This window comes from Platichthys flesus, chromosome 4 (assembly GCF_949316205.1).
Source record: "Platichthys flesus chromosome 4, fPlaFle2.1, whole genome shotgun sequence".
Lineage (NCBI taxonomy): Eukaryota > Metazoa > Chordata > Actinopteri > Pleuronectiformes > Pleuronectidae > Platichthys > Platichthys flesus.
Window position 1 is genome coordinate 8,130,305 of NC_084948.1, and position 25,926 is coordinate 8,156,230.

Below are 25,926 nucleotides of genomic sequence, written 5' to 3' on the forward strand. Positions count from 1 at the left end.
GGATTGATCTGTCCAAAAATCCAAGAGGATTCTCCCTACCCTGTCTAGTGCCCCTGAGCAAGGCACCTTACTCTCCCAACATCTGCTTCCCTAGCGCCGTACATGGTTGCTCACTGCTCTGTGTGTCCTGCACCACATGGGTCAAAAGCAGAGGTTAAATTTCCCTACCTGCAAGAGTGTGCCTTTGCATGTCTGTGCATGTGTTTGGGACTAATAAATGCATCTTAATCTTAATCAAAAGTATGAAAAAATGGAATCATGCAGTTGATTCATCTGAATTGACAAGATGCAAGTAAAGATTTATAGAAAAGATAAATCAATGACAGAAATAGCCATTCTCATGTTGTGTTTACCCCTGAGGATAGCAGGTGAAGAACTTAAGTGTTTGGCATCTGCATTGTGAGGTTTAAAATACCCAGAGATATTCATACTGCATCAGAAACATAAAGTTAATTCAGTTCAGATCTCATTGTGTGCACTTTCCTCTGTTTCTGAGCATTTCTCCTGTCAAAAGACAGCTTATTTGTGCCTTTATTAAGTTTGTGAGTGGGAATTAATTGAGGATTTGAACTTGAGTCCAAATTTTCACTTGGCAAATTGTAATGGGATGAGCTCGGGGGAGAAATGTAAGCAAGAGAAAAAGACCTTTCAAACAGGTGACTTACTCCAAGAAGAACTTTATTCTAAGACATGTTGCCGAAATAAGGCACAGACCACATGATTATTACAGTTTTTCAATTCAATAGTAATTTGTACAATTTCAATATAAATCTACCATAATTTATACAATGTCTGCCATGTGTAATATATTTCTGGGTTGACAATCATGTCAATGATTTCAATGTCAATATTCAACAATAAATTAGCATGTTCTCTGACATTTGAGGTTCACTCCAGATAAATAATATCATTTAATTTATTCTATATAATAATGTTCTAGTTTCATTCAATATTTCATAATGTATTTATCCTTGAGATAAAAGCAACATGCTGAGTTTATTGACGTCCTTATATAACATTCACAAAGTCGATTTTTGAAAAATATTTGAAACTAAGTGTTGTTTACGTCCATGTTTGTTGCCTGGAAGTGATTTCATTAACTGTTTTTAGTGGAGTATTGAAAAACCACCGCAGGAACATGTACCATATAGCCTAAGTGCTTGCATGTGTGCATGTGCATCATCATTCATGTACATGATACAAACAAGAGCCACTTGTGAAAACACAGCTCCATGGAACTACTGCTTATTCTGTACATCGTAACCAGTGTCTAGGACTGCTCCGGCCGCCCACAAGGATTCAAATCTACATCATAAGTTTAGCATGAAAATCAGAGCAGCTTTGAGGTTCACAGAAACCCAAACTCACCTCGTCAAACAACAGACACACACACACGTTTGTACTTCTATCTTAGTGAGGACATTTATTTAGATAATGCATTCCCTAGCCCCTTAACCTTAACCTTATTACAACCCTAAACTTAAAACCAAGTCTTAACCCTCAAACAAGCCTTTGAAGAAGTGAAGACTGGACAAAATGTCCTCACTCTCACACAAAGCCTAGGACATTCACAAATAAAATGAAGGAAGGAGGAGTGACAATCACTCCATTTTCTCTGGTTCTGCTTGTGATGCGTGTTTAGGCCAGTGATGTTCTCAGTATGGTTTTTTCTGCTCAGACACACACACACACACACGCACACACACAGGCACACACACACAGGCACACACACACACAGGGAGACATACAGTGATTACAAACCTTTTTTTTTTATCGATGGTGATGTTTATGTTTGTTTTCACTTTATCTTACCTGTACTGATTGTCTTCTTGCTGTGGAGAGAATAAGGTGATAATTATTCCTTTAGAAATGAACACTTCACATGTCTCAGTGTTGCACCACCTGAAACGCCACAGAATCATTCACACGTACAGCTGAGGGCCACAAGGACCTTTGAGACTAAATCCAACATACTCTCATTCTGCTACAGCAGTAGTTCTCATCTGTTGTCATGTAACTGTCCCTCAAATCCAGAAAACGTTGATTCTCTGTGCTCTATCCTTGACTTTTTATTTACCTGCAGTACGCATGAGGTGATGCCACTGAATAACATTACATTACATTACATGTCATTTAGCTGACGCTTTTATCCAAAGTGACTTACATTTTTAGAACACTCAGCATTTATGAGGGGCCATTTAGGGGTTCAGTATCTTGCCAAGGACACTTAGGCATGCAGATGGGATAGAGTGGGATCGACCCTGCAACTTTCTTGTTGCAGAGCACCCGCTCTATCCCCTAGGCCACGCTCTCCCCAATAACTGAATACATCTGATACTTTTCCCCCAAATAAGTGGATTTCAAATTAATTAATTTAGTGTATTCCTCATTATGACCTGGATCATCGTGTCTGCACATCCTTTTATCAGCCTGTTTATGTGAGGACCTCCACACCCACCTGAGTGCAGGTAAAACAGCATCACACACAGGAGGAGCACCAACGCGAACATGACGACACCAACATTGCGGTCAGAAAACCAGCTGCTCTGCTCTGAGAGGAGAAAACACAACATAAAAGATGTCAGGCCTCAACTGAGTCCCTCTGCTGCCACTGTGTGAAACTTCCTGGCACTACAGCTCAATCGCTGCTGGGTGGGTTCTCTCCCCTCACCTTCAACATGCAGGATAAAGCTCTTTTTGATGGGCATCCGCAAGGACTGGTGGGAGACGCTGCATGTAAACTTTCTCCCAGAGTTCCCGCGGGAACCCTGGAGGTAGAAGAACGCTGACAGAGAGAAGGTCTTGTCTTGGTTGTGTTTGTGGCTTTTCAGCAAAATGTTCTGGACTACCCTGGGCAGAGGAGCGCCAACCCTCTTGCCTGCCGCTTCTGGGTCTATCTCATGCCAAACAATATCCACATCCAGAGGGTAGTAATTCTCTGCATCACAGAAAATCCTCTGTTCCTCGCCCTCCTTCAGTTGGACAATGGGTCCGACGTTGATAGTGACACGGGGAGGCTCTGACGAGAAAATGAAGTATAGGTGAATTTTCAGCGAGCGGTATCATGACTCTGAGATTGTCACGAGCCGATTTTGTGTACAACATTAATTATCCCCTTCTTAGTATTCAAAGTCATATAATTGAGAATTTCTCAAACTAGAATATCAACCATGCTAGTTATGCTTCTTAATTATTGCAAACGGATGATTTTTAATTTCTATTTTTAGATTTGTAAACTGAATAAAAAACATTTCTTTTGAACAGTTGCAACTGAAAAAAAGATATGAGTTACGACGGGCATGCTACACTGCATTTTGACTTTAGTAGACTTAAAGATGAATCAGTCAATCTTAATTCACATATATTCAGTGATAATAAAAGGAAGACCAGTTGCAGCCCTTAATGTACAAGACGAAGTCATGAGGGAAATCTCACAAGGTGAATGAGTTCATTTTTTTCTGGATCAATGATATTTTATGCAAAAACTTGTATTCTCAATACCGGCTGCATCAGGTTCTCAGTTTTATTCCTGAATCTGAACTTCTGATATGTCAAAGGGGAAAACTAATGCTGTTCCGCTCTATTACCTACACTGATGACTCATTCTTTTAAGCATTCACAACCTTTTATTTCTGAGACTCATATTAGCTGGATCAAATAAAATCGAACCCGTCTATTATTGAAGGTTTATTGTCATAACACTTCCACTCTTTTAATGATCTCTAGACATCTATCAAAAGAGAACCCCTCACCTGTGTCGCCTTCAAACATCATACTGACAGTTGTTGCATATTTTGAACATTTGCTGACATGTGTTAAGTCCTCAGGCTTTCGGATTAAAGGGGACCAAGCTTTTACAGTTAGGTCTGGTACGGGCTTATAAACTCACACTTAAAACTATACATTCAAAAGCTTTTTTATACGTCAACCACAGTTATTATTTTATACATCATGCCCTGTTCTGTAACCTTTGTGTGACTGTCTTACCTTCGACATACAGATTTATATCCAGACTGGTGAACAGTGGATTCACTGACACTGAACAAATGTACCTCCCTTCACTGCTCATCTTGGTGAAGGGGAGGTTATAGGTAGCATCCCCCTTAGCGAGGCTCTTCAACTCAACCCCAGTCCCCTGGTTATGCCCTAAGCGGGGGGAATGGCTGAAGAGTGGGATTCTTTCGCCACGATGTTGCCAGTTCCACTCCACAGTGACATCTGGATTCCTGTGGTCCAGAGCAAACTGGCAGTGAAGCTTTTGTTGGGAGCTCAGGGTGGCTTTGACTGATGGAGTTTGGGTTTTCATGACCAGGGCAACTATGAAAACAAGACAGAGGCAAATGAGACGCGGACATTATTTACTCAAACTGTTATATGTTAAATTATTTATTAAGACAGTGAGTGTTACCCATTGTTGTGAGTATCTCCCCATCCTCAATGACAGGCCAGTTGCGGTAGTCCTGCTGTCCAGGGGGGGGTTGGTCAGATGGATGTCTGAGGAAGCTAGTGACGGTGAACAGGCCCTTGCTGTGTTTGAGGGTGCAGCTGAACCAACGGTTGTAGTCCTTGGCTTCCTGGGCAGGCCAGTGGACATGAATCCCCTCTGTACTGTACCTACGCAGCTCACAGTCCAACAGATCTGCCTCAACTCCCTCCACATAATCCCGCATATCCAACTTAGATCCTACAACAGAACAGAATTCAGTAGAATAAAAGGGAACAGAACAATGTGCAGTGTTGTTGATGTTGGCTAAAAGGCTACAGCTCTTACCTGTGACCAGGAAAGTGACGGCATGTGGGTTGACTGGATCATCTCCTTTTTGGCCAAACTGCAGCATGACCTGTCTATGTTTGAGCTGAGTCTCAGTGTGACCATCTTCATTCAAAAACACCTTTTCATCAGTGAACTGACAGGGCAGCCATTTCATCTGATGCCGGCTCAGAACTCCTGAGAGACACAAAATAATTTAGTGCAGTCAGCTTACAATTTCTTTATTTTACTGCTTGATAATAAAATACAAGTACAGTGTGGTATACTGCATTCATTATATTACAGTATACAGTTGTATATAATAGTGAATTAAAGCACAGTGTAGTATGGTATACAAAGAAAAGTGTAGTATACTATAATATATTAGTGGCTTACAGAGTGGTATGCTTTAGACAGGATGGTGTAGTTTCATAGTGCAGCACACCGTTGTACACTACAGAATAGCACTATAAAGTAGTATGGAATGTAAAGCAGGGTGTAGTATACTGTAGTATATTACAGTACAACAGTATAGAGAAAAGAATAGTGTATTATAATGTGTTGTAGTACAAACAGTATAATACATAAAGTACAGGTATACCTCATTATCGTATAACAGTGTATTACAGTAGAATGTGTAATATAGTATTACACACATACACACGCACACACACCACAGACTGAAACAAAGCTTGAGTCAGTAACTTACCTGAACATAGAGACAAGAAACAAAGTATGTGTGAGAGTGAATCCATGATCGTCCACCGGTACAGATCCCCTTGTTGTAGCTGCGGATCTGTGAAGATACACTTTCACTTTCACTTCGTCTGAAACACAAGCTGCAACTGCTGTCACGTGGTCAGTTAACTATATCTCATAATGTGAACCCACTTTATGAAACCAAAATTTGACCAGTACTGTGTGTCTGGTCTGCGCACTACAGACGTTCCTTAAATACAGATGTTGCTTAAATACAGATGTTGCTGACCTACACATTCGGAACGTCACATGTTCAGTAAAGCATGATGTATGAACACCTGAAATCAACACGAAGCAGACAATTCCTTATCATAACGTAATTCATCGATCGATCAAACGAAGCGGGCGTTTGTTTTTTACGTTTTCGTTAAGTTTTCAACCTTCAATACTCGATTTGTCCCGAGGTGGCGCTGTGAATCAGCCATGGTTCCCTCTTGTTTTCGGACACGTTGATGCGGAACAGTGGAAGCGCGTAATGCAAAATTCTAACATCCCGTGCATGATGTGTTCTTGAACGGAGTTTAGGAGAGTCAGGAAAAATGTCAGCCCACGTTAAAAGAAGAAAGATCGATACAGAATGTAGAGTTTTTAACAAGTCGTGGACTTCCAAATATTTTTTTACTGAAGTCAAAGGGAAAGCCGTTTGCTTAGTTTGTGGAGAAAAGATCGCTGTTTTTAAGGATTACAATTTGAATCGCCATTACGAGACAAAGCACGGAGAGAATTACAGAAACTTGACCGATGAAGGACGTGCACGGACATCGGAAGCTTTGCTAGCCAAGCTGGGGAAGCAACAATGTTTGTTTACCAAGCTTCCCACCCCCAGGGATGGAGCTGTCAAGACCAGCTTTGTGCTATCCCACAAAATTGCCAAAAACAGTAAGCCATTCTCTGATGGGGAGTTTATCAAGGAGTGTTTGGTGGCATCCGCTGCACTAATATGCCCTGAGAAGAAAGAGGCATTTGAGAACGTGTCCCTCTCCAGACGAACCATAACGAGAAGGATCGAGGACATCGCGGGAAATCTCGAGCTTCAGCTGCAAAAGAAAGTAGTCGATTTTGACTTTTTCTCCTTGGCTCTGCATGAGAGCTGTGATGTCCGCGACACAGCCCAGTTACTCATCTTCGTACGTGGGATGACGAAAGACTTTGAGATTACGGAGGAGCTCGCAGCAATGCGGTCAATAAAAGGGACGACGACTGGGAGTGAGTTGTTCACGGAGGTAACTGCATGCTTGGACAAACTGGGAGTCAAATGGGACAAGCTGGCAGGAATTACAACCGATGGTTGTCCAAATCTGACAGGGACAAATGACGGACTTTTGAAGCAGATGCAAGATAAAGGGAGGGAAATTAACCCAGAAATTAAATTGCTATTTTTGCATCGTATTATACATCAGGAGTTGTTGTGTAAGTCAGTGCTAAAAGTGAATCATGTTACTGATGTTGTAACTAAATTAGTTAACTTTATCAGGGCAAGGGCATTGAATCACAGACAGTTTGTTGCACTGTTGGAGGAGCATGAGACTGAACATGGTGACATAGTCTCCCACACAGCTGTCAAATGGCTCAGTCTAGGCCAAGTGCTTAAAAGAGTATGGGACCTGAGAGAAGAGATTCGAGAGTTTTGTGAAAAGAAAGGAAAGGACATCCAAGAGCTCTCAGATGCAGACTGGGTGGCAGATTTAGCATTTGCTGTTGATGTCACTGCACTAATGAATGAGCTAAATACCAAGCTGCAAGGCAAGGGCCTATTTGCACATGAAATGTACAGCCTGGTGAAGGCTTTCATGAGTAAGTTGCAGTTTCTTTCAAGTCAGTTGGAGGGTAACATTCTCAACCACATGCCAACACTGAAAGAAGCAACACCATCAGTTGATCACCTCCGCAGGTACTCATTCATGTTACGTGCACTGCATGGTGAGTTTTCAAGAAGATTTCAAGACTTCAAAACAGTTGAAAGTGAAATGCACATGATTTCTTCTCCCTTCACGTACAGCGTGGATAATGCACCCAGTGATGTTCAGCTCGAACTCATTGACCTGCAGTCTGATACACTACTGGGAGAGCACTTTAAGTCAGTATCACTGCTGAAGTTTTATTCTTCTCTCAAAGAGGAGAACTTTCCAAACATGAGGAGGCATGCTCAGAAGATGTTGGTTCTCTTTGGATCTACTTACTTATGTGAACAAACATTTTCTGTGATGAAGTTTAACAAATCCAGATACAGATCCTCTCTCACTGATGATCACCTGTCAGCTGTCCTTCGCATAGCCACCTCAGATATTCCACCTGACTTCAGTGCACTTGTTCATGCCCAAACAGACTAGACTTCTCTCACTGAACAAGAAAAAACAACAGAAAACCAGCAAATGGGGTGATTAGACTATATGCAGCTAGTAATGGCCCTTTGTATAAAGTTACTTTAAAGCTGATCTTTGAAATACTGCAAAAAACATGCATATTTTGTTCACAACTGTTTTTGTATATGTTGATTAAAGTGTGATATATTGTTGGCGTTATTACTTTGCCTGCCTCTCTTTTTCATTTCCTAATCATATCATTTACTCCTACCAGTATGCTTATCAAATTAATATGAGTAGAATTGACTTCAGCCACTTGGTCCGGCCCTCAACAACTGTCCATGTTTTTCATGTGGCCCCTTGGGAAAATTCATTGCCCCCCCCTGCTCAAGACAGTGAATTTTCCACTTGCTCAACATGACGTTTCATTATGTGTGCAGCAGTTAAGTGTGTGGCCTGCAGTTTGTTCATAGGCTCTTGAGAGCTACAGACACACAAATCATGTTTTAAACTTCCATGTTAGTGAGGACACTCACTGGCATGATGCATTCCCTAGACCCTTACCCTCACTTAACCATCACAACTAAATGCCAAATCTCTGCCTTAAATCAATCGTACTAAACCACTTAACGTAGAACCCTGAACCTAACCGCCTTGATCTAGCACCTTGAGGTCAGAAGGTTGATTGTGATCTCATCCTTTACAACAGGGGTCTTCAACGTTTTTCAGGCCAAGGACCCCCAAACTGATAGAGAGATGGAGCAGGGACCCCCTACTATATATATTGTAAAAAATTGTGTTTTATATTAAACTGGGCCTAGTGCCATATATAAACATAGCTACTCTGGTATTTTGCATTCAATACTAAGCTATTCAATTATAACACAGGCTCATATATTCATGTTTTTATTTTAAAGGTGCAAGGTATAGGAGCTGCAGTTTGTGCATTGCTGACTGAAAGATAACGTCTTCTGCCTCCATTTATCCGTTCGATACAATATGTTTGATTGTTTGGTAGCACACACACAATCACACATCTGGAATCAGTCTGAGCAGAACTCTGTTTATCCCTGTAAATGGACTCAGACCTCACTGACCATCTCCCCTCGCTGTGAACAGGTTTGAGTTCCTCTTCATCAGGCTGCTTCAAAGCTGATGGCTGACATATACAAGAAGTGAAGGTCAGTGTAGTTTGCATGGGGTAAGTGTGTGTTTCTAATGAGCGGGCCACAAAGATTATGCAGCACGCCATAAAATGGCTGCCAAAGTCCACCTAGCAGTTTTAAAAGAGGCTTTTACTTTATGGGTGTGTGTGTGTGTGGATATGGAGACAGTGACAAGAAGAGAATTAGACAAAACATTTGCTCCATTTTGGTTTCAGTTTTAGAGCTTATGTTTATCAAAGCTCCAAGGATCACACCCAAAATTGCTCTGCAGCTCAAATTTAAACAAGATAAATGTATCAAGTGATTCCCAGTGAAACTAGTTCAGTATGAGAGTTTAAAAGAAGCTGTCAAGTTCTCACAGAAGAATAGCGAGATAAGAATTTGGACTACATTAATGTTGATGTATGATTTTATTTTCTAGAGTTTTCATTTTTCAAATCTTGTAGCCGAAGAATGAATCAAAAGTATGAAAAGGAAAATAAGAATCCTTTAGTTGATTCATCTGAATTGAAAAGTTGCAAGTAAAGATTTATAGAAAAGAGAAATCAATGACAGCAATAGCCATTCTCATGTTGTGTTTACCCCTGAGGATAGCAGAAGAACAACTTAAGTGTTTGGCCTCTGCATTGTGGGGTTTAAAATACCCAGAGATATTCATACTGCATCAGAAACATAGTTATTTCAGGTCAGATCTCCAGCAGTGTCCACTTTCCCCTGTTTCTGAGCATCAGCTGCAGAATTCTTCTGTCAAAAGACAGCTTATTTGTGCCTTTATTAAGTTTGTGAGTGGGAAATAATTGAAGGGTTTTTACTTGAGTCCAAGTTTTCATTCAGCAAATTGTAATGGGATGAGCTCGGGGGAGAAATGTAAGCAAGAGGAAAAGACAGGTGACTTACTCCAAGAAGAATTTATTCTAACACATGTTGCCAAAATAAAGCACAAACCACATGATTATTACAGTTCTTCAATTCATTAGTAATTTGTACAATTTCAATATAAATCTAGCATCATTTATACAATGTCTGCCATGTGTAATATATTTCTAGGTTGACGATCATGTCAATGTCAATATTCAGCAATATATGAGCATGTTCTAGGACATTTGAGGTTCACTCCAGATAAATAATTTCACTTAATTTATTCTACATAATAATGTTCTAGTTTCATTCACAGTGTATGTATCCCTGAGATCATGTTGAGTTTATTGACATCCATATATAACATTCACAAAGCCGATTTTTTAAAAACATTTGAAACTAAGTGTTGCCTCCGTCCATGTTTGTTGAAGTTATTTTATTAACTGCTTTTAGTGGAGTATTGAAAAACCACAGCAGGAACATGTGCCATATAGCCTAAGTGCTTGCATGTGTGCATGTGCATCATCATGCACGTACCTGATACAAACAGGACCAACTTGTGAAAACACAGCTCCATGGAACTACTCTATACTTTAAATAGTAACCAGTGTCTCCGGTCGCTCCGGCCGCCCACAAGGATTCAAATCTACATCATAAGTTTACCATGAAAATCAAAGCAGCTTTGAGTTTCACAGAAACCCAAACTCACCTCGTCAAACAACAGACACACACACAAGTTTGTACTTCTATCTTATTGGGGAAACTAATTCAAATAATGCATTCCCTAGCCCCTTAACCTAAACCTTGTTACAACCCTAACCTTAAAGCCAAGTCTTAACCCTCAAACAAGCCTTTGAAGAAGTGAGGACAGTGACAGTCACTCCATTTTCTCTGGTTCTGCATGTGATGCGTGTTCAGGCCAGTGATGTTCTCAGTATGGTTTTTTCTGCTCAGACACACACACACACACACACACACACACACACACACAGGGAGACATACAGTGATTACAAACCTGTTTTTTATTGATGGTGATGTTTATGTTTGTTTTCACTTTATCTTACCTGTACTGATTGTCTTCTTGCTGTGGATAGAATAAGGTGATAATTATTCCTTTAGAAATGAACTCTTCACATGTCTCAGTGTTTGCTACAACATTAGTTCTCATCTGTTTTTATTTACCTGCAGTACGCATGAGGTGATGCCACTGACTAACTGTGTACCTCTGTTACTTTTAGCCCAAATAAGTGGATTTCAAATTAATTTAGTATATTCCTCATTATGACCTGGATCATCGTGTCTGCACATCCTTTTATCAGCCTGTTTATGTGAGGACCTCCACACCCACCTGAGTGCAGGTAAAACAGCATCACACACAGGAGGAGCACCAACGCGAACATGACGACACCAACATTGCGGTCAGAAAACCAGCTGCTTGGCTCTGAGAGGAGAAAACACAACAGAAAGATGTCAGGCCTCAAATGAGTCCCTCTGCTGCCACTGTGTGAAAATTCCTGGCACTACAGCTCTGGGTGGGTTCTCTCCCCTCACCTTCAACATGCAGGATGAAGCTCTTTTTGATGGGCATCCGCAAGGACTGGTGGGAGACGCCGCATGTAAACTTTCTCCCAGAGTTCCCGCGGGAACCCTGGAGGTAGAAGAACGCTGACAGAGAGAAGGTCTTGTCTTGGTTGTGTTTGTGGCTTGACACCAAAATGTTCTGGACTACCCTGGGCAGAGGAGCGCCAACCCTCTGGCCTGCCGCTGCCGGGTCTATCTCATGCCAAACAATATCCACATCCAGAGGGTAGTAATTCTCTGCATCACAGAAAATCCTCTGTTTCTCGCCCTCCTTCAGTTGGAGGATGGGTCCGACGTTGATAGTGACACGGGGAGGCTCTGACGAGAAAATGAAGTATAGGTGAATTTTCAGCGAGAGGTATCATGCCTTGAACTCATTATTAGATTGTCAAGAGACGATTTTGTGTACAACATTAATTATCCTCTTTTTATTTTTCAAAGTGATATAATTGAGAATTTCTCTAACAAGAATATCAACCATGCTAGTTTAAGCTTCTTAATGATTGCAAACAAATGTTTTTTTAGTTTCTATTTTTATATTTGTAAACTGAATAAAAACCTGAAGGAATTCATTTTCTTCTGGATCAATACTTTTCTAAGCAAAAGTATTTATTCTCAATACCGGCTGCATCAGGTTCTCAGTTTTAATCCTGAATCTGAACTTCTGATATGTCAAAGGGGAAAATGAATGCTGTTCCGCTCTATTACCTACACTGATGACTCATTCTTTTAACCATTCACAACCTTTTATTTCTGAGACTCATATTAGCTGGATCATATAAAATGTAACTCGTCTATTATTGAAGGATTATTTTCGTAACACTTCCACTTTTTTAATGATCTCTAGACATCTATCAAAAGAGAACACTTCCCCTCTGACGCCTTCACACATCATACTGAAAGTTGTTCCATATTTTGAACATTTGCTGACATGTCCTCAGGCTTTCTGACTAAAGGGGACCAAGCTTTTACAGTTAGGTCTGTACAGGCTTATAAACTCACACTTAAAACTATACATTCAAAAGATTTTTTTTATGGCAACCACAGTTAGCATTTTATACATCATGCCCTGTTCTGTAACCTTTGTGTGACTGTCTTACCTTCGACATACAGATTTATATCCAGACTGGTGAACAGTGGATTCACTGATACTGAACAAATGTACCTCCCTTCAAAGCTCATCTTGGTGAAGGGGAGGTTATAGGTAGCATCCCCCTTGGCAAGGCTCTTCAACTCAACCCCAGTCCCCTGGTTATGCCCCAAGCGGGGGGGATGCCTGAAGATTGGGATTATTTTGTCACGATGTTGCCAGTTCCACTCCACAGTGACATCTGAATCCCTGTGGTCCAGAGCAAACTGGCAGTGAAGCTTTTGCTGGGAGCCTAGGGTAGCTTTGACTGATGGAGATTGTGTTTTCATGACCAGGGCAACTTTGAAAACAAGACAGAGGCAAATGAGACACGGACATGATTTAGTCAAACTGTGCTAGTTTTATTATTAATGACAGTGAGTGTTACCCATTGTTGTGAGTATCTCCCCATCCTCAATGACAGGCCAGTTGTGGTAGTCCTGCTGTCCAGGGGGGGGTTGGTCAGATGGATGTCTGAGGAAGCTAGTGACAGTGAACAGGCCCTTGCTGTGTTTGAGGGTGCAGCTGAACCAACGGTTGTAGTCCTTGGCTTCCTGGGCAGGCCAGTGGACATAGATTCCCTCTGTACTGTACCTACGCAGCTCACAGTTCAACAGATCTGCCTCAACTCCCTCCACATAATCCCGCAGGCCCAACTCAGATCCTACAACAGAACAGAATTCAGTAGAATAAAAGAGAACAGAACAACGCTCAGTGTTGTTGATGTTGGCTAAAAGGCTACAGCTCTTACCTATGACCAGGAAAGTGACGGCATGTGGGTTGACTGGATCATCTCCTTTTTGGCCAAACTGCAGCATGACCTGTCTATGTTTGAGCTGAGTCTCAGTGTGACCATGTTCATTCAAAAACACCTTTTCATCAGTGAACTGACAGGGCAGCCATTTCATCTGATGCAGGGATAGAACTCCTGAGAGACACAAAATAATTTAGTGCAGTCAGCTTACAATTTCTTTATTTTACTGCTTGATAATATCGTACAAGTACAGTGTGGTATACTGCATTCATTATATTACAGTATAAAGTTGTATATTAAAATAGTAAATTAAAGCACAGTGTAGTATGGTATACAAAGAAAAGTGTAGTATACTATAATATAATAATGGCTTACAGTGTGGTATGCTTTAGACAGGATAGTGTAGTTTACTAGTACAGCTAGTAAAGTAGTATGGAATGTAAAGCAGGATGTAGTAAACACACACACACACACACACACACAAACACACACACACACACACACACACACACACACACACACACACACACACACACACACACACACCACAGACTGAAACAAAGCTTGAGTCAGTAACTTACCTGAATATAGAGACAAGTAACAAAGTACGTGTGAGAGTGAATACATGATCGTCCACCGGTACAGATCCCCTTGTTGTAGCTGCAGATCTGTGAAGATACACTTTCACTTTCACTTGGTCTGAAACACAAGCTGCAGCTGATGTCACGTCATAATATCAAGAGACCGTAATATACTTCATAATGTGAACACACTGTATAAAACCAACAGTTGAGAGATACTGTGTGTCTGGTCTGCCCACTACAGACGTTGATTAAATACAGATGTCGCTGACCTACACATTCGGAACGTCACATGTTCAGTATAACATGACATATGAACACATGAAATTAACAAGAAGCACACAATTCCTTCTCATAACGTAATTCATCGATTGATCAATTCGATTGTTTTCCTTCCGTTTTCAACCTTCAATACTCGATCTGTCCCGAGGTGGCGCTGTGAATCAGCCGTGGGACCCTCTTGTTTTGTTGACACGTTGATGCGGAACAGCGGAAGCGCTTCATACGAAGTTCTGACATGCTGCAGTGACTTGTGTCAGTCTGTTGTATTTGCTCTGCAGCGGTGCAGATTTAATTGACTAAACACACTCTTAAGTCTGATCACAACTCGTGTGTTAGAACTGGAAACAAGCTGAAGACTTCCTGTAGCTACATTCAGCTGCTAGGCTACAACATAAGTGATGGAGAAAGGTAACGGACTTCTGTCATCCCGTTTATCATCTTCTCCTGTATGGGAAACATGGTTACACTTGAAAAAAGATTAATGTATCAATTTAAGACTGGAGTCTGAGTATAACTGTCATATATATGCATTGGTATAATGCTTAAATAATTGTACCAATTGTTATACTCTACTAGGCAAAAATGTGATTTGAATACAGGCTATGCAAATCATATAAGATTTTTTTATGTTGTCTTGACAGTATGTGGACATCATTTTTGAGACAGTAATCAGCAGTTGCTTCACTAGTTATTTTTTCCACCTCTTATAAACTTTCCTAATTGAGTGATTGGCTTCTCATAATCAATAATTCTTTATTGGGTGTTGAGTCGTCTCTTTTATGCTTTTAGACTCGGCTGTTCTTCAGGGGGCGTTCCTCCTCGCTAACAAGCTATGTCTGCCCTCAGCCCTGTCCTCCCTTCAGAAAGCTGACTGGAGCAGGGTGGGACATCCAGTGGTGGAGGCAGTCAGAGAAATCTGTGGACAGGAAGAACTCAACACAACAGCCTCCTGCTGGAAAAAGAAGATAGTTTGTGTTGTCTGGTTGAAGCTGTTGTGCGGAGAGGCCGAAGAGGATGTAGAGACATCATGGAGGGAGAACCCTTTCTTCCCTCTCCTGAATGGCCTCCCTGAAGTCAACTATGTTGTCCTGCTGGAGCTGGTGAGGTCATTGGGGGCTGCAGATGTTTTTGCCAATTTCCTCCTGTGTCTTCCCCAATCTCAGATCTGTGTTGAGCTTGAAAGGCTGGTGCATCATGTGCAAAGCAGCCCTTCCAGAGAGGATGATGTGCGACTTTTCCTGGAGGTGTGGTTGGAACTATGGAAGGGCAGAAATGAACAGGAAGTAGGTGGCGATAGCATAGAGGCCATGTTTGCCAAGCAGTTCGCTCGGCTGTCCTCTATGTCCTCCAGTCTGTCCCCTCAAGCTGCCAAGAGGTTTAAGCTTGACACATCAAATCCGATGACATCTTCACCAGCCAATGATGTCCTGTACATTCTCCTTCATGCACTTAAAGACATGAAAGATCACATATCCTCATCAGATCTCTGTCTCCAAGCCCTCTCCATTTCCCTTGATTCTCTTTTCACTGCCTTGCTTATAGACCAAGAGGTCAAGCTTCCGACTAAAGAGAAGATGCACATATTGTCTAAAGCTGTCAGTATCAGAGAAAAGAATGATGGGAAGCTGAGTCCCGAACTAATTCAGGAGGCTCAGAGGGACTTGCGTGCCTCCTACACACCCTCTCAGTTTAAACCCAGCAGGATGACGCTTGGAGAAGCCTTGAAGATTATAACAGACCTTACACAGTTTTGGCTTAACAGCAAACTCCTGGCAGTAGATGACTGTACAAATTTGAGCTACTCTACATTTAGACTGGAACAGAGTGTCCAGAGAGTCCTCACAGCTCCAGAGGAAGCTGGTTTGCCTGAAACGATGACTGAAAGTGATGTGCAAAAGCCAGAGATGAATCTACTCAGAGGTTTGCTGGAGTCCCTGGTTTTCCCCACCATAGAGACAACCCCCGAGATGGAAGCAAAGGTCAATATGAACATCATCAGTCACCGTCTGGAGGACTATCAGAGCTTTGCTGAGTTGTGTGCAAGTGAGAAAAGCTGGGCCTCCCCTGATGAGCAGTTGCTGGACTTCCTGGAAAAGAACAAAGCAGCCTTCCAGCAGCATGATACGCTGCTCAGCCTGGCCTCCACCCTCATGGCTACACTCCACAGCGAGGCTCCTAATGTCAAACAGTGCAAGAAGCTGATGAAAATCACTGCAGACATTTTTTCGGCTCTTTCGTTAGAAGACAAGAACAAATCATTGGCAGCCATGTTGAGATTGTCTACCAGAGGGTTTTTGGGGCATTCCGTTCCCCCTGCTGTGACTGATGGGTTTGAGCAGGAGCTGAACATGGCGTTCAACTGCATCATCCAAGGAGGGGGCGGAGCGTCAGCCACAGTGTCGCTGGGCCATCTGAATACAGCGGCCGCTTTGATAGCCCGAGTGGCGTTTCAGAATCCAGAGGCCGCGCTGAAGTCTTGTTGTCATTCAGCTGTCTTCAACAAGGGGTCTTTCTCTCTCATGGCTAAGATCCTCCAGCAGCTGCCTGGACTCAGAGGAGAGAAGGCAAGAGAAGATGAAGCGGAATGCAATGAAAAACAGGCAAAGGGAAATCGTGATGAACTAAAGGATAATGTGAGTGGTGGCCGTCTACTCTGCAAGTGTCTGCAGGAGACAATCAAGACCAAGTCATTGCTGGCCTGTGAAAAAGAGCAGCTGCTCAAGTTCCTGGGTCTGCTGATGATGCCGGTTATAGCGGTCGAGGGAGAAGAAAGGAGGCAATGCTTTCTGCCACCTCAGGAGGTCGTGAATATCTTTGTCCTGCCGAGCCTTTCCACAGCGGGTGAGTGTCCTGTGGTATTCATGATTCAGGATTGGCTTGGGTCTGTGTGGAGTTTGCATGTTCTCCCTGTAAAACCAGAACAGTAAGATGAAAGATGCTGAGAGGTTTCGGTGGAGTCAGCGTATACAATCATCTGAGTTTATTACTACAAGCAAAACCTTTGACATTACATGTAGTGATTTGTTCCACTCTTGACGTCAATATATAGAATAGTACAGCTTATCAAAAAAGTGTGTTTGAGTATAGAAAATAAGAATGAGCCTCTCTGCTCCAATGTTTTCCCTCCAGGTCGCAGCTTGTTTGACACAGAGCTGAGTCTGCAGCTCCTTCACACTGCTCTGGGTGTTGATGTCCAGCAACCAGGATCTTCTCCCCACTGGCTGTTTGACTGTTCTCCTTTTCCTCTGCTGTACATCCTCGCTCAACTGCACAACCAGGCTCTCAGGTTAGTCATCTTGTTGCCTTTAATTATGATACCTGCTGTTATTACATTGTTTTTCCATAACCGTTTAGCCTTTTCAGTGATTTCCATTGGGTTAAGTGATAACTGTGACATGTCTCAATGGGGATCCAGATTTGGTCTGTAGTTTTATATTTCACACATGAACAAAGCAGAAGGAGGCCAAAGAAACTCTGTTCTCACATGCAACCCCCCCTGGAGAATGTCAGAAGACTATCCAGAGTTCAGTGCATGTCTGAAAGCATCTTAAATCTCTACTAGGTTTTGGGAACAGCCACTGGAGGGCCCTGTCTGCCACTGGTCAATGGACACCAAGGAGCTGCTGGAGTCGGTGCTGGCCACCCTGGCGAAGTTGGTTGGTGCGGAGGTGGCAGCGGCCCCCAGCAGCTGGTCCAGAGCTCTTTTCTGGCTCTACAACAAGATGGAGGAACTTGACTGGGCAGTCAGGTTCCACCTGAAGCCCGTGTGGGGAGAACACTTCAAAAATGAAGTTCCCTTGTCTCTGCTGACTGTGTGTGATTTACCAGAGCAGGTAAAAACATCTTGGTTTTGACTTCACACTGAGTTGGTATCTTTGTTTATAAGCCTTTCAAAGACATTATTCATCCAAGGTTTCAGATAATAGTGAAGACATTGTGTACGACCGATCTTCTTTGCACAAACCATATCCTCTCAATACACTGCTCAGATGAAGTAAATGGTGATCATTCAATCTCAATGAAGTGTGATAATCATTTATATATTACAGCCACGTCATGTCCCAACGTTTCTCCATTTTCTGAGGACAATACACGTTGGGCCTTTTGCAAGAATCTGTCGCTGTTATTTCCGACTAAATTTGTTTGTGCAGCTGAAAACAGAGAGATTAGATGTTTGTTGCTGTTCAACAGCAGGAAGCTGCATCATTTGTTTTTCAGTGTAACTTTAAATTTCTTTCTTCAGTTTGAACTTGTCCTTTTTCTATCCCTCTCTCCAGGAGTGGTCCGGTTTGGACCTGCCTCAGTATGGACAGGGCAGCGGCCTTTTGGCCTGGATGGAGTGCTGCTCCATATCAGACTCCCTTCGGGCCACCATGTTGTCCTGTCTCTCTCTGGACCAGCGCCGGACTGACCATGTCGGCATGTTCAGCAAAGGCCTTCTGGTGGCTCTGACCCAGACTCTGCCCTGGTGCTCCATCTCCCAGTGGTCCAGGCTGCTGGGGACCCTGAGGGAGCTGATCACCTCCGGTCGCCTCCATGTTCCCTTCTCGCTCGAGTACGTGGACTATCTGCCCCTAATGGATCTTAGGAGGTTTTCATGTGATCTCCGCCTGTCAGTCCTCCTGCTTCGAGTCCTTCAGCTGCTCTGTGGCTCCAGTTGCTCAGACTGGCTGTCAGCGGATGGCTGGGCACATGTTGGCAGGTTGTACGCCCATGCTGTGAGAGAGATGATGAACTCAGTAAGAGCCAAGCTGCCTCTTCCTTCATCTGGTGCCTGGACGGCCTCTGCTCCAACACCTCCTAAAACACCAGCATCCAGAGACTCAAATCCTTCCTGCACTTCGGTCAAAGTTACCAAGCCGACCATAGACTCTCCGACTGAAGCAGAAGGCCTGAAAGAGTCACACAAGGAAGAGGAGGTGGAGACGACTCACAGCCAGGAAGTCCTGTTTGTTCTCAGCCAGCTCTTCTGCCATGTTCAGCACATCCAGGTAACATTAACACCACAGCCACAGCTGGACAGTATATCTAAATGTCTATGAGAAGATGTGAGTTTTAATTCATATATTAAACTGTGGGTAAAAACAGTCCCAGTGAGATTGAGCTACAGATTAACTGGGCTTTAAAAAAACTTCTACGGAGAACAAAAACCATGTAAATTAAATTGTTTAAGTTCTGTGCAGATAGTTAGTTTGGTTTCCTAAGAAAATGTGTGGATCTGGGTTATTAAAAGACAAAATCCTAATATTTTAGATTTATGGCACCAGTAGATGATATTTTGATGGCAAAACGTTCCTCCGAGTATAATTTTAATTACTACTCTAGGTGATGATGCCAGGAGGCCAGAGTGAGCCGCTGTTCTTGTCCAGTTTGGAGATCCTCAGCCACTATGAAGCCGTCATGACCGCGTTTCCAGAAAGCAGCAGCGCGCTGGAGAGCGACAACACCCGTCACTTCTTCACCACCATCACAGACAACCTGGAGAGCGAGGAGATGAAGGTGGTGCTGCAGCAGAAGATCGCTCAGCTCGTCTCGGCAGGCGCACGTTGATTTTTTTGTTATCACATGTTTTTCACTGGGGAGTCACGGTTTAGATGATCAAACTCACGTCTGGAGAGTTTAAGACGAAACAAAGATATAATTTCATTTTTCAGTGTTGCTCACTGTATTCAGTTAATGGAGTTATTGCAAGGGGATATTTTTGGTATATGAGTTAATAAAAAAAACTACATGTCACAGCAACTTTCTTTGTTCTTTTCTAGTTTGAAGATTCCCCCTCTCATGTTCTCTAATTTGAACTAGGGGGTAAAATTCTATTACACATTAATTGTTATATTCAACAGACTCCTTTTTCTCTACTATTTTTTAGCCCTAACTCTCTATGTAGGGAATTTATGCTGTACTTAATGTTAAAATCCCCCCCAAAAATATTTTCAATTTTGGGTCTATTGTTTTAAAACCAGTTGTCCTGAGGGCACCATCCATTTAATTGCTTTGTTAAATGTTCCTTTTGAGGGGTTTTATAGATTGGAGCCTAACGCCTGTTTAACTTAACTCTAAACATCTACTTTACTTAACATTCAAACCAATAAATGAGAAAACAACTAAGCTGCTTTATAATTTTTTGACAAGCAAGGTGTATCCCTAGGCCGTTTAAAATGAAATCTGTGGTCTTTTGCTATTCCAAAAAGAAAAAAAAATGTCACTCTCAATCTGGCATATAGATTTATCTTTATGGCATTTATTCAGTTATACATAATCATTTGAAACATAATCTATTTTAGCTGGAAATTTAATTCACCTTAATGAATAAATCAGAACACAATTTATACAAAAATACCCTTTTTAGAATAGAACAATGTTAAAACATTCTTTGTCACATATATCTGACACTTCTGATACCAAACCAAACATCCAATTCAAACAATGTTAATTCACAGATAAAAGCCGCATCATGATGTCGTGCCCCAAAACTTAGCAGATAGCTTTGATACATTTTGAGAAAATGTCAGTTTTTCAAGAAAAACTGATGGAAATGTTAAGTAAAAAAATAATTGTTATAACTTGATGTAAAACCGAAACAAATTGTATTTCGGCCTCACAAAAAGTCAGTAAACCAGACCCTGTATTACTGAAGTGATTTTACAATTACAGCTTCCCTAGTTGAATAACTATCAGAATATGATTTTATTCTCTCGAAATATAATTCATGACTTGATTCTCTAAGAATTTTTCTACTTCAAGGTCCACATATATTTGACAGCGAAGTTAGAGCAGGTTATTAATAGAAGCAGATGGATTCTTCAGTCTGTCTTCGGCCTGTCTTTGTGTCCGTCTCCCGGCCCTCTCTTCTGTCTCAGGTAGAGTCTCTTAGCTTTCTTTAGCAGCAGGTTGAACCAGTAGATCTGTGGAGTCAGGATCACTAGGTTGCCCAAGTTGCAATGCAGAGGCATATGGAAGGGCGCTCTGTAGAGCGGAATCCCAAACCTCCGGCCGTACATCCAGTACATGAAGGGGAAGATCAAAATCCGACATGTGAAGAAGCTCAGGAGGACGATGGCGCCGTTGATTTTGTGCAGCATGGTGTTGTCGAGGCCCAGCTGGACGTTAAGGGACAAGTGAGACGAGAAACAGGTGAGACAAGACAAAAATACTCTACTGGAAGAGAAAAGGATATCATCTACTTGTTCTGCTGTACTTTACCGAAATGAAACTGCTCCTGATCATAGAGATGTGATAGTGAAATAGTGCTCGCTCAGACCAAGCTGAACAAATCTCTGGTTGTTCTCTTCATCCCTCAAACCTCTTTCTTAATTATAACTTTGGGCTGTGAATCTGCCAAGTGCAGATTTATAATTTACATAGTGGATCCAACACTAAATACAATTATTTATTTTCTAATATTTTTCACATTTCATGGGTCTGATGTGAAAGCCTGTTTGATTTATCAGTTGGTGTCTATGAGCCTTACACAGAAATAACAGTGTCAGCGTTTATTTAATAAATTAATATGCACTACATGAAAACTTTTATATCACAGATTAAACGATGCAGAAAAGAAGTACATTTAAGTTTATGGTATATGTTAACTAATTATTATCTATATTATTTCAAAGTTTTCTATATTTGGTTGTCTTTGTGTTTTCTTTTCATTTTGTAGTTACTTATGATAAAGTTTATTGTTATTCTATACATCAAGCCTCACTTGCATTTCTCTAGCATTAGGGATTCATAACGACATCTTAGGAATCAGTGCCAAGTTCTTTTTTTGAATACATATATCAGAAGAATACTTTTTTTCATGACGTCCACGTAAGATTATCTGATTTTTTTTGGCGAATCAAGTCTGTGGTTACGTACTATGGAGTGGAAAGAGAGTCTCCAGTATAAAGAAAAGACTAAACTGTGGAGCCCAGCAACAATAAAGTGCAAAATAAATAACTATAACATGTTATTTCAGCTGGTTGCAACACTGTACGAGTCATTTAGGAAAACAGACACAACACTGGTGTTCCTGTTGGAAAAATCTAAATATAAGAGTAACACACACACACACACACACACAGTGATGATATGTTTCACCTGGATGAGGATCCTTCCTAAAGAGACAAAGGGAGTGCTGAACTCTGCGATGAAGAGGCAGCCGATGAAGAAATCCCCCAGTCCTCCTCTGTAGAACTGCAACACATACACACACTTCAGCACAGACTCTCTCTGTGTGTCTGTGTGTGTGTGTGTGTGTGTGTGTGTGTGTGACAGTCATTCCCCCCCAGCTGTTCTTACCAGAACAATGGGCAGGAAAACGAGGAGCAGTGTCAGGTGGTGGAGGACCATCATCCAGTCCTTGAGCAGGAAATCCCTGACTGTCTGCAGAGAGTGGCCACTGGGTGCACCGCTGGGACCTTTGCTCCTCCGATTGTGAAAGTAGCTCATGTACATGGCGTGGATGTCGTGGGCCATGTAGGGCGCTCCGAACAGAGCAAACCCATTGACCAGCCAGTGACTGAATGTGAGTCATGTAACATAGTTCATATGCAAACAGTGCAGCAGCTCAGTCGATAAGATTTGATTTAAGAGAGCAGTTAAAATGATTGAAGGAGATCTGGTCACAATGTGTGTGTCTGTGTGTGTACCTGTCAGTAATGACATCTCTGCATGACGTCACAACTATCACTCCAGATGCAGTGGACACAACTGCATGGATGGCAGAGACCAGTCTGAGGGACAGTTTGCAGAGACGTCACACACAAGTGGAGTTATTAATTCACCCACAGGTCGTGCTCGGTGTCTCCGGCTGACATATTATTTACACATGACCGAACAACTGAGTAGAGATCCATCTTTTTGAATAGCTGCCCATGGCTGTTTACCAGCCGACCGAGGAGACTTTCTTAGCCAGATGTCTTAGCTGAAACGAGTCATTGGCCTATTTTATAGAGCCGAATTAACCATCTCGGTACAATAACACATAATAACTGCAGACGTTCACCGTGTACGTAGCACTGTAGAGAAAAGGAGACAATATTAGAATATACAGCATCTTAAGGGAGTTCGGTGAATTGCTGACCTCTCGCTGACCAACACCACGTCGCCATCGCTCCAGTGTGTCAGAGCTGATTTGAGGATTTTCCTGAAGGTGTAGTAAAGTCCTGGAAACACCACAGCTCCACATATGAAAGCTTTAAGCATCACTTCAGTCACACTCGACCTCAGCCACGCAGCAGCAGCAGTGCGAGCTGGTTGCTAGCTGGTTATATTCGCTGGTTGCTAGCTGGTTATATTCGCTGCTTGTTAGCTGGTTATATTCGCTGGATCGTGTGAGGTAAACAAGAGCACTGAGCTACTTCCGTATTCTACTTTACTGAGCTGCTATTGGTCCGAGGAAAGAGCCCTGGAAACACTCTGATGATTGGTCCTTTTAAATAACACGTCATTGTCCGCTGCATGCACTAAAAACAATACTGCCAAAATATATTACTATTGAAATAATACCACTGAAATAATATTACTGAAACAACACAACTGAATGATAACTACTAATATTTTACAACTGAAATAATACAACTAAAATAATACCGCTGAAATAATGAAACTGAAATATTACCACTGAAGAAATACCACTGAAATTGTACTACAGATATACTACTATTGAAATAACAATACCGAAATATTAGTACTGAAATAATCAAAATGAGTAGAAAACTAGACATACTGTGTTATTGAATTGAATTTACATTGACAGTTTTTCTTGTTAAATAACAATTATCAAAATATGAGTTTTTTTCCTCAATGTATAATTCTAGTCTAACTATTTGCCTTGTGACTCTTCTCCTCTTCTCATTACGACTTAATTCCTCTGGGAATTCAGTTTTTCTCATTGTACCCAACTTAAATATATTTTCATCCTCTAGTTCTTTGTTGATTGAGGGCAACATTAGAAATGTCTTATCGAGGTTCTTCCTTACCTCTGGTTTTAAAGCCATCCTAAGGATAACTACTGCCTTTGTCTTGTCTCATCATTAACATCATGCATTGCTTTCCTGTATATCTCCTCTTGAAACGAGCAAGGCTGCAGACTCTTGTCTTTTACAACCCCTTTAAGTTAGTATGCTTATGAATGTTTCGTAGATTTGTATCCAGGGTGTACCTTGCCTATTGTCCAATATCAGCTGATTGGCTCCAGCTCCCCCATGACCGTCAAAGAAAAAGTGTTATAAATAATGGATGGATGGATGGATGGATGGATGGATGTTTTGGCAGGGGGTGATTGGAAATATCTCTCTACTTAAACAGACCACCTAAAAGGGTGGGTGTGTATTATAGATGGTTGTGGAGAGTGAGGTATGTCACATGATGTATGTCACATGATTGGCTTGGCGCAGCTCGAGTTCGCTGCCGGAACTAGCTCGCAGGGTTTGCTTCATTAAGTGGCCCTTGAGTAAAAATACTTTCATATAGTATTGTTTAAAAGGTCAATAATAAAATAAAAAACATTTACACCAGTCAATCTACACATTACTCCAGCTCATCTACTCCCAGAGTATAAGCAGTATAGACAATGCACAGATGGATGTATCGATTGAATCCTATGTTTTCTTCACATATTTACACTGTATATTTAGATGATTCTCAGTCTAAAAGCCACAAGCTATACAAACATATTGGTGGTTCATCTTTTCTTCCTTCTTTCACTCTCCCTTCGCTGACAGCAGTTAACTGGTTGTGTAACATCTATTTCCTCTTTTTTTCTGTCGAGCTGAATCAATCCACAATCAAAGCTACTGTTTCATGTGTTTATCAAGGCCAAGCCAGGCCACGTGATTAATTAAGTTCACAACAGAGGCGTTCCTGAGAAGATCAGATCAAACACACATAAACTGAGGACAAAATACAAAATGAGAGCACACACACACACACACACACAGTATTTGAATACAGTATATTCAAATTCATTTCACTTTTAAACGCACGAATGTGACATTTGTCAGAACATTTGTCACATTTCATCCTTACGGAAGAATGAATTGAAATCACAATTAGTAAAGTGAACCCTCGTCTTACTCAATGAAAGCAGGGTTTAAAGCCTCACTTGGACTGATATTGGCTGATGTACATTAGCGATATTCATCAATAACTTTGCAAAAACCTCCCCAGAGAAGAGGTTTGCAGACGGGTGCTCACATCAGAGAAATGATAACAGTGTTCCATTGGGCCCCTTTTGGCTTTTCCCAGTTTCAGCTAATCAGAAGAGAATACATTAATATAAAAATATTGCTACAGACAATCACGTGATTGTTACGAATATTTGAGTTTCTAATAAAAAATATGCTGAATTAATGATGATAGTTAACTTTTAGTTAAGCTGAAATTTGATTGCATGGATATTCCCATTTTATCTTTTATCTTATTTAAGTATGCTGTGTACTTGCATGTTGGTGTCAACGGCATCGGTTCAGAGTGAATAGAACATAAAGTGTAGCATGGTAACTGAGATATAGTGAAAAGCACTGTTTTGCATCATTGTGTGCATTCGTAGATTAAGCACGGTTTCTGATTTTGCAGATTGTGTTGTGAAGGGACAACAATCTGATGATACAAAAACAAGTCTTCATGTTCTGATGTATTGTGTTGATGGTGCATTTTCTTTATTTAACATGTCTACCTGGATTGATCCTTTTGTGGCGACATGGGAGCCTCCTGAGTGACGGCCTGCAGACCTATTCCTGGCTGCTGGACCCTATCGTGGCATCTGATCGCACTGTT

General features: G+C 41.6%; 4 protein-coding genes across 4 annotated transcripts; 1 reads left to right on the top strand and 3 right to left on the bottom strand.

The window, feature by feature from the left end:
• Nucleotides 1-659: 659 nt before the first annotated feature.
• LOC133951581 (tapasin-related protein-like) lies at nucleotides 660-5,572 on the bottom strand. Its single transcript, XM_062385608.1, has 8 exons — nucleotides 5,460-5,572; nucleotides 4,772-4,948; nucleotides 4,409-4,684; nucleotides 3,988-4,317; nucleotides 2,672-3,019; nucleotides 2,459-2,551; nucleotides 1,813-1,832; nucleotides 660-1,670 (listed from the first exon to the last, which is right to left on the bottom strand). Exons 1-8 carry the CDS (start codon nucleotides 5,503-5,505, stop codon nucleotides 1,656-1,658), a joined length of 1,305 nt encoding a protein of 434 aa, XP_062241592.1. The 5' UTR covers nucleotides 5,506-5,572; the 3' UTR covers nucleotides 660-1,655.
• A 4,308-nt stretch (nucleotides 5,573-9,880) lies between these two features.
• On the bottom strand, nucleotides 9,881-14,120 carry LOC133951582 (tapasin-like). Its single transcript, XM_062385610.1, has 8 exons — nucleotides 13,882-14,120; nucleotides 13,298-13,474; nucleotides 12,935-13,210; nucleotides 12,518-12,847; nucleotides 11,388-11,735; nucleotides 11,185-11,277; nucleotides 10,901-10,920; nucleotides 9,881-10,782 (listed from the first exon to the last, which is right to left on the bottom strand). The coding sequence occupies exons 1-8, from the start codon at nucleotides 13,925-13,927 to the stop codon at nucleotides 10,768-10,770; spliced, it is 1,305 nt and encodes a 434-aa protein (XP_062241594.1). The 5' UTR covers nucleotides 13,928-14,120; the 3' UTR covers nucleotides 9,881-10,767.
• Nucleotides 14,121-14,392: 272 nt separating this feature from the next.
• On the top strand, nucleotides 14,393-19,905 carry gemin4 (gem (nuclear organelle) associated protein 4). The gene is made up of 6 exons (XM_062385857.1): nucleotides 14,393-14,571; nucleotides 14,953-17,004; nucleotides 17,293-17,449; nucleotides 17,726-17,996; nucleotides 18,441-19,154; nucleotides 19,489-19,905. Exons 1-6 carry the CDS (start codon nucleotides 14,562-14,564, stop codon nucleotides 19,711-19,713), a joined length of 3,429 nt encoding a protein of 1,142 aa, XP_062241841.1. The 5' UTR covers nucleotides 14,393-14,561; the 3' UTR covers nucleotides 19,714-19,905.
• Nucleotides 19,906-20,384: 479 nt separating this feature from the next.
• On the bottom strand, nucleotides 20,385-23,506 carry LOC133951737 (TLC domain-containing protein 3A-like). Its single transcript, XM_062385858.1, has 5 exons — nucleotides 23,231-23,506; nucleotides 22,797-22,880; nucleotides 22,447-22,666; nucleotides 22,246-22,341; nucleotides 20,385-21,263 (listed from the first exon to the last, which is right to left on the bottom strand). Exons 1-5 carry the CDS (start codon nucleotides 23,350-23,352, stop codon nucleotides 20,967-20,969), a joined length of 819 nt encoding a protein of 272 aa, XP_062241842.1. The 5' UTR covers nucleotides 23,353-23,506; the 3' UTR covers nucleotides 20,385-20,966.
• Nucleotides 23,507-25,926: the final 2,420 nt, after the last annotated feature.

Excerpts from the sequence above, each read along its gene's own strand:
- LOC133951737 (XM_062385858.1), bottom strand. The coding sequence starts at position 23,352 with ATGCTTAAAGCTTTCATATGTGGAGCTGTGGTGTTTCCAGGACTTTAC. Across the intron at positions 22,667-22,796 it reads AGAGATGTCATTACTGACAG|TCACTGGCTGGTCAATGGGT; the intron begins GTACACACACAG and ends ACTCACATTCAG. Across the intron at positions 21,264-22,245 it reads TAGGAAGGATCCTCATCCAG|CTGGGCCTCGACAACACCAT; the intron begins GTGAAACATATC and ends CTTAACGTCCAG.
- LOC133951582 (XM_062385610.1), bottom strand. The coding sequence starts at position 13,927 with ATGTATTCACTCTCACACGTACTTTGTTACTTGTCTCTATATTCAG. Across the intron at positions 11,736-12,517 it reads TATAAATCTGTATGTCGAAG|AGCCTCCCCGTGTCACTATC; the intron begins GTAAGACAGTCA and ends TTTTCTCGTCAG. Across the intron at positions 11,278-11,387 it reads CTTCATCCTGCATGTTGAAG|AGCCAAGCAGCTGGTTTTCT; the intron begins GTGAGGGGAGAG and ends TTCTCCTCTCAG.
- LOC133951581 (XM_062385608.1), bottom strand. The coding sequence starts at position 5,505 with ATGGATTCACTCTCACACATACTTTGTTTCTTGTCTCTATGTTCAG. Across the intron at positions 4,949-5,459 it reads TTTCTTGTCTCTATGTTCAG|GAGTTCTGAGCCGGCATCAG; the intron begins GTAAGTTACTGA and ends TGTGTCTCTCAG. Across the intron at positions 4,685-4,771 it reads CGTCACTTTCCTGGTCACAG|GATCTAAGTTGGATATGCGG; the intron begins GTAAGAGCTGTA and ends GTTCTGTTGTAG.
- gemin4 (XM_062385857.1), top strand. Across the intron at positions 17,450-17,725 it reads CTGCACAACCAGGCTCTCAG|GTTTTGGGAACAGCCACTGG; the intron begins GTTAGTCATCTT and ends AATCTCTACTAG. Across the intron at positions 17,997-18,440 it reads TGTGTGATTTACCAGAGCAG|GAGTGGTCCGGTTTGGACCT; the intron begins GTAAAAACATCT and ends CCCTCTCTCCAG.